Source organism: Dermacentor silvarum, chromosome 1 (assembly GCF_013339745.2).
Source record: "Dermacentor silvarum isolate Dsil-2018 chromosome 1, BIME_Dsil_1.4, whole genome shotgun sequence".
Classification (NCBI taxonomy): Eukaryota; Metazoa; Arthropoda; class Arachnida; order Ixodida; family Ixodidae; genus Dermacentor; species Dermacentor silvarum.
In genome coordinates, this window is record NC_051154.1 from 139,830,534 (window position 1) to 139,844,788 (window position 14,255).

General features: G+C 40.4%; 2 protein-coding genes across 3 annotated transcripts in view; both read right to left on the reverse strand.

Annotated features, from left to right (window-relative positions):
• The window catches only part of LOC125942673 (uncharacterized), a 28,430-nt gene extending 15,506 nt beyond the window's left edge, over positions 1-12,924 (reverse strand). Inside the window, exon 1 of the mRNA XM_049660931.1 lies at positions 12,818-12,924. Within this exon, the coding sequence (XP_049516888.1) occupies positions 12,818-12,920 (103 nt within the window). The 5' untranslated portion in view covers positions 12,921-12,924. The remainder of the gene's footprint in view (positions 1-12,817) is intronic.
• Positions 1-14,255, reverse strand: part of LOC119436134 (neuropeptide-like protein 31) — a 333,767-nt gene that overhangs the window by 252,238 nt on the left and 67,274 nt on the right. The window lies entirely within an intron of this gene.

The following is a 14,255-nucleotide window of genomic DNA, read 5'->3' on the forward strand; positions in this document are numbered from 1 at the left end:
TGAGGCGATGCCGGAACTTCTGGCACTTCCAGTGATCGCTGAACCTCTTCTTTAACTATGTCGGCGATTGAAGTCACCTGAGGCTGCGACCTTGGGAATAATTTCTGTAGTTCTTCCCGTACAACAGCTCTGATCGTCTCGTGCAGGTCGTCGGCGCCTAGAGCTTGAGCTTCGGCGTAGTTTGTCAGCGCACGGCGGTTGTATTGTCTGGCTCGCATTTCAAGCGTCTTCTCGATCGTTGTCGCCTCCGAAACAAATTCTGCCACAGTCTTGGGCGGGTTGCGCATCAATCCAGTGAATAGATGCTCTTTGACGCCCCGCATCAAGAACCTAACTTTCTTTTCTTCAGACATGTCGGGGTCGGCGTGGCGGAAGAGGCGAGTCATCTCCTCCGTGAAGATCGCGATGCTCTCGTTCGGCAATTGAACTCTGGTTTCCAGGAGAACTTCAGCCCTTTCTTTTCGTACGACACTCGTGAAGGTCCTCACGAAGTTCTCGCGAAATAGGTGCCAAGTCACCAGGGTGGTCTCCCTGTTCTCAAACCATGTCCGAGCAGCGTCATCCAACGAAAAATAGACATGGCGCAGCTTGTCATCGTCGCTCCATTTGTTGAATGTCGCGGTCCTCTCGTACGTCTCCAGCCATGTTTCAGGGTCTTCAGCTGATGATCCACGGAAGGTCGGTGGCTCCCGAGGTTGCTGCAGCAGGATGGGGGACGCTGGGGCTGCCATTGAGGTCGTTGACTTGGCCTTGATCGCTGTGGTCTTCTCGGGAAGAAGTCCGTATTCTGGCAAAAGACCTTGCTGCCTACGGCTAGCTCGCTGGTCCTTGGCGACGTTGGTCTCGTCCTCCGGTTTCGGGCTTGGGTCGCGGCTTTGCGGGGGCGTCCGCTGCATGGACACAAAAGCACCTCCACCAGATGTCACGTAGTAGTGACGATGAAGAAAACAGTCGTAAAACTGTGTACAACGAAACTGGTTGTTTATTGGGCGAACCTGTGCCCACAAAAGCAAGGTACACTCAAAGCACAACGATAGCGGCGAACACAGTCGGCGATCGTCGAAAATCTGATCAGCGGCGAAACGCGTCGGCTTTTATACCTGAGTCATCGAAGGTTCTAGATTAATCCCTGATGCCCGCGTGTCTTCCAGAAAGTTCTAGACAATTCGCGTCAGTCATGCAATCAGATAACATAAGCGTCGGTGAAAACAGGCAATGGAAAGAAGCATCGATAACGTTCTAGAAACTTCCGATACAGGCGCGTCCTGCGCCGAGCGATAACGTTTAACATTTGTTAGCCGGTGGAAAGCGGCCACCGGTGAAAGATAAACATCTATACGTGTCAATATTCAATAACAATTAGGATTAAGCAGATGTTATTTGCCCCGCGTGTTCGCTCAGACACAGTGGGTAACACCACGATTTTTCTTTCTTTTTTATTTGCTTTTATAGTTTTGGCGATGCTTTTTTCACCTGTTTTTATTTTATCGTCTGTGTACAGTTATTTGCGTAATACTTTTTCGGCAGTTATCATATCTTGTTAAACTGTTGGTGTTTAAATAGTTGCTTTATATTATCTTTTGTGTAACGCCTTCAGACACTACACTTTGCTGTTTTAGTATATTTTGCGTTTCTCTGTTCGTGTGTTCACTTACATCTGTAATAATCAATATTTCACCTATGTGTATTTCTCTATTCTGTACATGCTGTATTGCCCCCCTTACACAATGTCCCACGAGGGCGCTGTAAGGTACTCATAAATAAAATAAATAAATAATAAATAGATTCTCCTGCAGCAGCCCCAATCAGAGCAGTCCTCACTCACATAGATCCTCTCCCTTGAGGCTCCAATAATTGTCCTTATTTCTTATAATCGAACAGAAACGAATATTCCGCAATTAAGAATAGTAAATTCTCGATTCGAATACGAATGAAGTAGCAAGGATTCGCACGTGGTAAACAAAGCACCAGATCTACGACAACGTTCGAACGGTGACGACATCCAAGCTGCTCTTTCACTCTTTTTCTCTCTCTCTCTACATCTATATAAACCGGGTTTTCATTTTTAAGTTTTACGAAATTTTAAAAAATTGCCTGCGGTAGCATAATTCTTATCGTTGAGCAGGTTTATTCGAAGAGTCGAATATTAGTAGTCCGAGAAATTGAAACACATGTTTAAATAATTAACAAAAATTGAATAATGAACTTCTTCATTACTTTGAATTCAATTCAATTTTATTGATAAGTAAATCAGTACATAGACAGTAGTATACGCAGGAAGGGGTCCCAAAGTGAAAACTGCAGGCGGGACCCCTTACGATGAAATAAATATCGAGTAATGATGCGAAACTAACAATACATAGGTGAAAAATCAATAAGCACATGAAAGACGAAATAATTAGAGTAATATCCTGCATAATCATATAATAAAAAAACCAAGTTACAAAAAATAAAAGCTGTACAAAAAATAGAAAAGAAAACCGACAGAACATAGCCAAAAAAGAAAAAATAATAATACCATGGTATAACATGTCAGCACAATAAATTTGAAAAAGTGACGAATACATTCATAGACAATAGCAAGATAATTAGAACTGTTATTTTTTTATTGAAATAAGTATTCCCTTAAGTCAGATTTAAATATGGAAAGGGAGTTACATTGTTTTAGGTCGGTAGGCACGGAGTTCCAGAGTGATATAGCAGAAAAAAGAATAGTTTGTTTTCCATAGTTAGTGCGTACCTTAGGCAAAAGTAGATTACCCTTAACAGAAAAACGGGTGCAGTTAGAATTAACGAATACAGTATGATGGAATTATATCGAGGTAGAGATAGCGATGAAAAACTTTGAAAAATAATAGACCAAGATTATAGTAATAGGATAGGGATAAAGGTAGTACGCGATTGGTAAGAAAGGACGGGAGTGAGTGAGATTGTCGAGGTGCAAAAGAAATAATACGAACAGCTTGTTTTTGAAGGGTTAGGAGAGGTGATAGATGGATATTATAAGTGCTGCCCCAGGACTCAATACAATAATTGATATGACTGTGAATAAATGCCTAATATAATGTGACAAGTGTTGTGATATCAAAAAAAGCTCGAGCGCGAATTAGTGCCCGAAGTCCTGGTGCGGTTTTCCTAATAACAGACAAGATATGGTCACGGAATTTTAGGTTAGAGTTAATAACAACACCTAAAAAGGTAGTGCTACTGTTAGTTTTGATTTCTTGTGATTGAATATATAGAGAACGAGGAATTAATTTTTTTTCCTGAGAACACGTAAAAAGCATAAAGCACGTTTTCTTTACGTTAATTGTTAGCTTATTTATAGAGGACCAATTATGAAGATAGTTGAAATCCGTTTCAAGGTTGGACATTAGGTTGTCAAGTTTATTATGGGAAGAAATAATGGTGGTGTCATCCGCATATAATATGCACTGTGAAGAATATAGGCACTAGGGGAGATCATTAATGAAGATTAAGAAGAGAATCTGTCCCAAAATAGAGCCTTGAGGAACGCCACATTTTACAGTAATTGGGTGGGAGTTAGCGCCATTAATAGAAATGCATTGTTTCCTATTGTTCAGAAAACTCCGTAAAAGTTTAAGGCTGGTCCAGTTATGCCATAACGCTCCAGTTTTGTAAGAAGTATATCGTGGTCAATAGAGTCAAAAGCCCTGGCAAAATCAACGAAAATAGTTCCAGCATAAATTCCATTATCAATACATCTTTTAATTGTGTCAGTGAAGTTAGAAATAGCTATATTAGTAGAAAGCCCCTCACGAAAACCAAACTGAGAATCAGAGAGAATATGAAACTTTGTGAGGTATTTACTAAGGCGGATTTCAATTACTTTTTCTAAAACCTTGTCTAGGAAAGGAAGCACAGAAATTGGCCTGTAATTTTCGACAAGCTTACAGTCCCCTTTTTTAAAGACAGGCAATACCTTTGCTTCCTTGAACTGTTGTGGAAAAACTCCGGTCTTAATTATCAAGTTAAACATGTGAGAGAGCACAGGAGCGATTAAAGGACTGATAATTTTATGACATCACCATTGATGTTATCTAAACCCGGGCCTGTGGCGCGCAGATTGGTAATAACCGATTGCACTTCTTCAGGAAATGTAGGATATAAAAAAAAGAATGAGGATAACGGGGAATAGTGCAGGAGTAAGGAGATGAAGAGGTGTCAAAGCAAGCAGACGAGAGATGTTCAGAAAAAGCGTTTGCAATCGCTGAAGAATCTTTAATGCATAAGGCATCCTGAACAACCGAAGTCACTTGCTTATGTGGCTTTACTTTGTTAAGAAACTGATTTTAGCAGTTTTCATTTTCTTTTTGAATCCTTTCCACAATCCTGCAGCTGCTTACTGTAATAGTGCCGCTTGGCTGGTTTGATAAGAGTAGCTAATACAGCAGAATACTTTTCATAGCGTGATTTTAATTTGCAGTTGAATGGCTGCCGTTTTCTTTTTGTATAAGTTATCCTTCTTTCGTAAAGAAGAAAGAAGAGATTGAGTAATTCAAGGGGCGCGTGGAGCGCGATATCGCCTTTTGAATGGTGTAGTTGTTGTGCATCTCTGTATCGCATCAGTAATGACAGAATAAAATTCAGAGAGAGCAACCTCAGAATCTGTGAAGTTAACAAAATGTGACCACTCAGTGATCGAAATAATACGAACACATTCATTTCTAACAAAGCCATGCGAAGGTCAGGCAGATGGACGTGCGCTACAGATTTAGTAAGGAAAAAAACACTGCTAGGTGATCGCTGATATCGCAGTCGAGTGCACGAAAATAGATATGTTCATCAAAATTTGAGAGTATGTGATCAAGTAACGAACTCGAGTCGTTAACACGACGAGTAGGCACATTTATCAGAGAATGTAAGCCAAACTTAGAAAAACAGCTGATTTAATCAATACACACACGGCTTGAAGTGTCGAGTAGATTAATATTAATATTGCCCATTACAAATACGTTCTTGTTGTCGAAGGGTAATTTATCAAGTACAACAGCAAGAGCGCTACAAAAATCAGCGGAATACTTTACGACACATATTGCAATTCACTTATTGTAGCCGGTGAGTTTGCAACACTCATCCACTTGAAATCAATTTCCAGGATGACACCAGTTTCGAGATATTATTTCCCAAAGTGTGAGACAAAATACATGGGCGTTCCAGTTACTTTTGTGCTTCAATGTATAGAACAGCATTTTGGCAAAACAGTGGAACAACAGCGCATTTTTACTGCGAGTTTGAAGGCGCATATCTCCAAATTGGTGTCGTTCTGGAAATTCATTCCAAGTGGATACGCCAGGCAAGCTCACCGTCTACAATTAGAAAATTGCAATAAGTGTCGAAAAGTAATTGACTAAGAAGTTAATTAGTCATTCATTTTTCGGTAATTCGTTGAATATATGTGGTTCGATTTCTGGTCGCCTCATCGAATAACCCAGCTCAACGAAAGGAATTGTGCTACCTGCCACAGGCTAATTATAAAAATTCCGTAAAATTTCAAAACTCACACCCTAAATATTTAGAGGGTGACTGCATATATATATATATATATATATATATATATATATATATATATATATATACATGTATATATTGAAAGACGGACGATGACCAGGACAGGCAGCAGTGGCAGACCCGTTTATTCCGCAGGCACGGCCCCGATTCAAACACGAAGAAGACAAACAGGGATGATGATGGCTATATGCAAATGAGAACGATGAAGTACGGTGAATGTGCTTATAATATATATATATATATATATATATATATATATATCAGCGAAGCAAATAATCACAGGAGCCGGCACAGAAATAATTAAGCAAATAGAAGCACGTAGGACAAACATATAACAGGACTTTTCTGACGTTTCGGCCGGTGTCCGACCTTCACCACGACGGCGATTACAAGCACACACCGCTCAATTTATACACTTTCTCCACTTTCTCCGTAATAAAAGTGAAAAAATATAGAAAAAATAACGAAAGGAATGCAACAAACAATGTGAATAGAAACTTGCGCGTACACAGAGGGGCATTATCAAACATTTTTTTATAAAAAGCGTGAGAACAACAAGGACGTGAACACAAACTTGCTATAATATATATATATATATATATATATATATATATATATATATATATATATACACCTAGCGGCAAGCGTTAAAACGCTCAGCACTGCTCAACACTTTAACCAATGAAAGGGGCGCACACCAACAGCATTCACCTTACGCGGCAGGTGGACCTCAAATTTAGTAAAAGAAGCAACCATGTGCCTTTATTCACGTTTCTATAATTCACCTCTCTTTTGTTGCGAATATATAGTAACCGAGTTCTGCTCATATTTCTAAGCTAGCCAAATTTCATAGCGTAGCAACAGCAGAGGAAAATCTAATCGCTGGAACTGAAGCACACACAACAGGTGTATGTCCCCGCAGAATTGATCTCTTGTGAAGAGGTTATACGAATCATTTCCTGACACTAAATGCTCGCTCATTACAGCGGACAAGATTGCACCTTCATTTTGGTTCGCGTGAGAATACCATCGTGAACGTGCAGTTATGGCTCGTTATACTGGAAACCTCCGCGTCCAGAAATAGCAGATTTTCTTACTCCCGAATGGTTAATCGTTCACAATCGCCTCCATCTGTGTAGCCGTAGTGGTTGCGAGGGCTCGATATTTCTGAAAAACAACGATGTTGCTTAACATTAGTGTTCCTGTATATGGCTCGTGCAGGAAGCCCGAGTTGCATGACTGTTTTCTGCGTACCGCTCACTCCACCCAGGACCCGCCCAGTGCATCCATTCGCCAAGCGCCATGACGTCGTCAAAACGAGTTTCGCTATGATGCAGCGAAGCCGACTAGTTGGAGGCGACGCAAAGATTCCGCATGATCCGACCGATCAAGTACTGCTGATATCTTCATACACGGTTTTGTTTTCTTGCACCATGGTTTTATCATCAGCTTCTGCCTCGGTGGCAAATGTTTTACTGTGCGGAACTGCTTGAGCAGTCGCTGTGTGGCGATGTGCAGACAGCTCTGGCACAATAAGGGGGTGTAGTGCGCTGAACTGTCATACCGAAATTAAACCGATGAATTGGTTTACGGTGTGCTACGAGGGAAATATACCATGCGCCGCAACTGTAACAATGATGCTGCTTTTTTCTTTCGATCCAAGTGCGTCATTGCAGATGTTGCTGAATTCAAACTTCGCCCGAAAACTTATATTTTCGTGCTGAGAGCCATTACGACCCACGCCTTCAGTCTCCCCGTGTCTTAAAGCCCCTCAATCGGGTAAAATCTAGACGCGATGTTCTGTGTTATCCACATATATACTGGAATTGTTAGTACAGACATAGTGGCGCAGGGCAATGGTTGAGCTTACGAGTATATTGCATGTTTATTGCATGTTATTGCATGTACAAAGAAAAAAGGGCTTACATATTATATACAGTATCAGGAGGTCCCAGAGTAAGAAACTGCCAGGGGGACCTCCTATCATTAGTGGATACATAAGAGTATTAGAACAGCAAGAAGAGGGCGAACAAACAAAAGAAAAAAGGGAAAAAAACGCGTCAAAAATACAATTCATAGGGAACAAGGTATAATAAATAGAAAACAATTAGATAGGTATTAAAACAGCGCTATAAAATAATATCACAATCAATAATGAAAGGCAGGAATATCTAGTAATGCGTAACTAAAAATTTCGCTCTTCTACATATCAATGAACAATCCAAATACAAATTCTTTTACAAAAATATGAAGCCTAACGATACAGTAACAGAAGTAATGTAACGAAAAATGTATTTACGACAAATGAAAAGATGGTTCTGCTAACAGTATTCTTTTCATATTGTGTTTAAAAAATTGCAATGAAAGAGATGACTTAATATTAGCAGGGATGCGATTCCAAAGTGAAATACCATAGAAGCGAAGTGTAAATTTTCCATAGTTGGATCTGATTTTAGGTAAGAGAAGATTATTGCGTTCTGAAAACCTAGTATTATTTTTGTTCATGAGGTTATCAAAAGGAAGGCTGTCTAATGATATTTCACGATGAAAGAGGCGAAATGTAATGAGTGACAACTTGTGATAGAACAGCTGTTGAATGGGTAAAATGCGAAGATGTTGATAGATAGGTAAAGAATGGCAACGGAATGAGCTAAAAGTCATTAATTTTATTGCCTGATTTTGAAGACGTCTAAGTGGTTTGAGATGAATGGCATATGTATTACCCCATGAAGATAAACAGTATGATAAATGACTATTAATATAAGCATGATACAACGAGCAAATCACATGAGGTTGGAAGAATGAACGCGTTTTAATGATAATGCGGATGCCTAATGAAACCTTTTTTATTAATGAGTTGGCATGGCTATTGAACTTAAGATGTTTGTCGAGAGTAACACCCAGGAATTTAACAGTATCAGATGTCGGTATAACAAAAGTATTTAACGAGACAGTCATGGAAGAAGAAATCATAGTTTGTGGGTTATGAAATAGTACAAACGTTGTTTTTAAAGGATTGATTTGAAGTTGATTATCAATGCACCATGAATACACATTGTTAAGATCGGTGTTAAGTGTTTCTTGAAGCTCGGTAAGCGATTTATGCGATGAGTAAATGGTCGTGTCATCAGCATATAACAAACAGTTACAAGTAGTAAGTACATTAGGTAGATCGTTTATAAATAATAAGAACAACAATGGGCCTAGTATGGAGCCTTGGGGAACGCCACAGTTAATTAATTTAGTAGAAGAGAACTGGCCATTAAGACACACTACTTGAGGCCTGTTAGACAAGTAGCTACTAATAAGATTTAAAGGTGGACCAGTAATACCGAAAGATTCGAGTTTATACAGAAGAATAGAATGATCTAGAGTGTCAAATGACTTTGTTAGATCGATGAATATGGCTCCTGCAACAAACCCTTCGTCAATAAATCGTTTAATGTTATCCGTGAAGTTAATTAATGCCAATTCCGTCGAATAACCCTGCCTAAAACCAAATTGGAATGGAGAAAGAAGGTTAAATTTATTTAGATAGTGCATTAGACGAGTGTAAATAAGTTTTTCAATGGCCTTACTAAAAAACGGCAAAATGCAAATTGGGCGGTAGTTATTAATGTTTTCACGAGAACCCTTTTTGAACACAGGGATTACTTTACCACGTTTTAGCAAATCAGGAAATATACCTGTTCTAAAGATTTTGTTAACGATATCTGCAAAAACAAATGATATGTCTGCCGCAACCAGTTTTATTCTAGAAGGCTGGATAGAATCTAGGCCAGGTCCAGTAACTTTAAGAGAAGAAATTACCTTTAGGACTTCTTCGGAAGAAACTGGTCGGAGGAAAAAGGACTGAGGGCTACGTGGGAGATGGCGTAGAACACTAGGCGATAGCGTATTCTGGCAAGCGGCAAAATGATCACTAAAAGCATTTGATATCTCAGCCTCGTTTGTGCATTCCATATTGTTATAAATTATTTTTTTATGCCCGTGTTAGACTCAGTAATATAAGAAATTCTTTATTGAGCTCCCAATTACGCCTGGTATTCGTTCCGTTCTGAATTATCCGTCTTTCATAATAGTCCCGTTTCGCGCGTTTAAGGATACCAGAAAGGATATTGCTATAATTCTTAAATTTGGTTCGCAAAGCTGTGTTGAAAGGCTGCAATTTCACCTTTTTGTGAAGATTATTCTTTTTTATTATAGATTGTAGCAACGCATTTGTTGATGGCGTACACCCGGTTCAGATGGAGCTTTTATTCTTAAACGCTAGTGGATTACTACCCGGCAGTGGACACTGGAGGTACTTTCGATATTAGCAATAAGCGTCGCCATGACACTGGTAGCCAAAGGAAAATTCAGAAACCTTTGCATATGTGGCTCTATCGTTTCATCTTACATAGCAATAAAGTAAAGTAATGCAATTATGTGTAGAAATGAAATGTGTTTTCGGCAATTTTCCGTTTTCGTATACGCGGTATATTTCGGCAAGAAAATAATTCTGAATCGGAGATAGAAATTATTTGAGGATATCTTAATGGTGGCTCATATAGTCTTAAGAAAGTCTGAATGGTCAAAGAAAGTCTGAGTGGTCAGAAGGCGAAATCGACATAAAATGGGTTGTATTCTGGCTTCCAGGTATAGTACGGCATTTGCGACGTATTTGGGAAAGCACGCTCGCAAACTTCGTCTACATGCCTCCTCGCATGAATTCGGGTCCTTCACGGGGTCTCTGAATTCCTGTGCTGACAGTTTCACAATTGAGAAGTACAGTGTTTGCGCTGGTCTTTCCGAGGTTGCTTTCATTGCCTTCAACGTGTTCAGTTAAGGCTACTGAGTTATGAAGCCAGGACAAGTGTTCACTTTAGCTTCCTTCGTGCGGCTGCGGTGGCCGACGGGCTCCTTGGGGCTCCTTGGGACGATGCGCCCAGAACCAAACACCGAATGCTTTGGTCGGTACGGAAAGAAGCGGTGCTTTGTAGATAGATGTGATAGGACGCCACAGCCGTACGGTCGATGTTGCGCTGCATCGCTTTGCCTGCTATACAGGTGATCTCGGCTTCAACCACTCATCAAGTCGAGTATACAAATGGATTGCCTAGTGGAAGCCTAATTGCGCTCAGTGAAGGAGCATATGATACGATGATTATGATGATCCTTTATCGTGGCTTGCACCCACAAGGGGGATAGGCCAATAATTGGGTGGCAGAAGGTAGCTAAAAAGATATTCTTTTTGAAAATGAGAAACGTAAAGTAAAAGAAAGCAAAAACAAAAACAAAGAAAATTTGGTATAACTAGACTAGTGTGCCGAGCTGTCAGACTAACTGAAGGGTGAATTTTAAATAAGGTTACAATCAAGGTCGGAATAAATACAGTGTTACTAACGAATTTGGAGAAACAAATTTCAGTGAAATGATTAGTGATCTAATATGTAAAATAAACTTACAATAATTAGCAGGGTAATCGTCTTGTTTCGGTTAAAAATTCTAACACTGCGCAACAAACGTCCCTGTGACAATAGCCGAGGGTGGAGGCCCCATATAATAATAACAGTGGTGTACTTAAACTTAATCCAATTTTGCAGAGTGGAGCTTCAAGTAATATCTTTCTCTGGTTTGAATAACGTCGGCATAATAAAAAGTAGTCGTTTATTGTTTCAATTTCCTTACAATTGTGGCACAGAGGGGACATCGTCAGACCAGCTCTATGCAAATAGAAATTCAATTTCGGGATGCGACAGCGTAATTTGGAGTATGTAACTTCCTACTGCCGAGAAGGACACCACTGATTGTTCCAGCCAAAACCGAGATGCTGAAAGTCTGTAGATGGGATCAGCAATAAATTTCTTAAGTCACTTCGTAGGCAAAACGTTCTGAATCTCGATGCAGTGATGTAAGCTGTATCGGGTAAAATATCAATCACAGGTCCATTTAAACATGTTTTGGCTAATAAATCTGCCATTTCATTTTGGTATAAACCACAGTGTCCTGGAACTCAGAGCAAATTAGTTTTTTGTAACGTTGTAGGGACTAAATTTTGAAACACTTTTAAGATAGTTTTACTCGTTGCTGAGGAAAGCGACGCACATACCGACCGAGAGTCTGTTACTAAGACAGCTGACAATTGATTCGGGGATAGTTTGCGCAGTGCTAAAACATTAAAAATACTGTGAGCACAATATTAATCCTTCCTCTTCTTCACCTGTATATAATCATCATCACTGTAAACGTCACCTTCGTTCACCGCGTGGCTCAGCCGAAATAGGCGTCGAGACAACAGGCGACAACAACAACAGCTGTGCTGCTGCCTTTCAAAGTGGTGGCATTAATCGCAGGATTATATATCGCGAAATTGAAACCAAAAGGTGACGTCGCCTCTTTCTTTTTTTCTTTGTTTGTCGTTTCTTCTTATCTTTGTTCGCGTCGGTCTTGACGTGGAATGCCCCATTGCTAACGAACCATAATAATTCGAACAACACAAATCCTTCTCTGTGATTTCGCATCTGCGAGCTTTGACGCTTGACGATTCGACGCTTTGACGCTTGATAAGCGCATGATTTTTTGTTGGATCACATGTACTTTCACTTATGGCTGCGTTCTGTGCAAAAAGAATTGCCCATTTGATGTGGACTGTAACGGTGCGAAGAATTAGATGCGCCGCACATATATACGCATGAAAATGTAAAAATTCCGAAAATATACACAGGAAAGGAATGCAAGTTAGTATAAAGTATAATAACATATTAATTTATCATCATTAGTGGCAGGAAAAAAAGTACAAATTTCAAAATTTACGAAGAAATAAACGGACTTCTAAAGAACAAAATACACACAAAACGTCTAATTTGGACACAGAGAAAGTCTAGCGGCTAATCAGTCTCTGCTCATGTGGCCTTCTTCACCACACTTGAAGTAGCGTCGACCGTAGCCTCGTCGTCCTGCAGACTCAGCAGTGGGACAGTCACGGCTCATGTGGCCTTCTTCGTTGCATTCAACGTTTGCACGGCCTGTGGTGCTACTTGCTGATCTGCCACGCTCCCAATGGCACACGCCCCCGTAGACGCAAGGGAGCTCCGAATTCTCCGGGGTGGCCTCAACCCAGCAGTCCGCTCCAGCCGCCAACACGCGTCGGTTGGGGACGTTCTTGTTCCGGGTCGATCCCATGGCACCCCAACCTGCGCCGGTATATTCGCCATTGTCAGACCAGTCACCCACAAAACACCGAAACAGGAAAAACGACGATTTGTGACGGTAACGCTGGCCCACCTGTCGCCTGACTACTTACCACAAGGCGGCCGGGAGGTGCCATCTTGCATTCCCAGTGTGGCTCCGCGCCTACGGCTTAGCTCGAAGCAACCGGCAGGAAAACTACTCACGGCTTCGGCCATCAAGCGTTCTTGATGATGATGATGATGATGATGATGCACCTCCGTTATGGCTCGCACCCACTAAGGGGGATAGGCCAAGAATCGGGCGGCAGTGGGAATGCTAAAGAAAATTCATATTTTAAAACAAGAAAACAAGAAATGCCAAGTAAAAGACAAAAAAGACAGATGTCGCACTAACCAGATTAGCACGCGAGCGAGCAGTCAGACTGATTGAAAAAGGTGAAAGTGAAGAATTGTTACAATCAGAGGGAGGTAATATTAACAAAACAATTTGGAGAAATCAATTTAGGTGATATGAATGCATCTGATGTGTAGAATACAAATACAATAATTAGCAGGGTAATCGTTTTGTTTCAGTTAAGAAATTAAATACTGCGCAACACACGTCTCTGTGACTATAGCCTAGTGCTGAAGCCCCCAATGATAACAATACTGGTATGTTTAAACCTAATCCAATTTTGTAAAGTGGAGCTTCCAGTAATAATTTTCTGTGGCGTGAATAGCGTCTGCATGATAAAAAGTAATGTTCTATTGATTCAATTTCCTTACAGTTGTGACATAGAGGGGACATCGTGAGACCAGCTCTATGTAAATAAAAATTCAATTGCGGGATGCGACAGCGTAGTCTGGTGTAAGTAACTTCCAACTGCCGAGAAGTGCACCACTGTTTATTCCAGCAAAAACCTAGATGCTGAAAGTCTGTAGATGGTTTCAGCGGTAAGTTGCTTAAATCATTTTGCAAACAAAATTTTCTGTATCTCGATGCAGTGACGTAAGAAGTATCCGGTAAAACAGGGATCAAAGGCCCACTTAGAGACGTTCTTGCTAATAAATCGGCCATTTCGTTTAGATATAAACCGCGGTGTCCAGGAACCCACAGCAAGTTAATTTTTTGTAAACTTTTAGGGACTAAATTGTGAAACAAGCTAAGGAGAGCTGCATTCGTTTCCGTGGAAAGCGACACACATACCGATAGAGAATCTGTAACTACGACAGCTGTTGATTGATTTGCAGGGAGTTTACGTAGCGCTAGGACAATGGCCAATAATTCTGCTATGAAAATAGGTGTGTAATCTGGAAGACGAATAGAGAAGGACCAATTAAGAGAAGGAGAGAAAATGCCTACGCCAGCCTTCTCTTCGGACTGTGAAGCATCAGTGGCTATGATATTGTTTGTTTCCAGGTGAGAGAGGTAATCTTGTAACTGATCATTTAAATATTGGTATGGCATTAGTTTTGCATTTGAGGGGAAAATATCGTCAAATTCTATCTGGAGGCTTCTTTTTGATTGACTTGTTGGTTGAATGTGTTGAATGTGTACATTCAATGGTGATA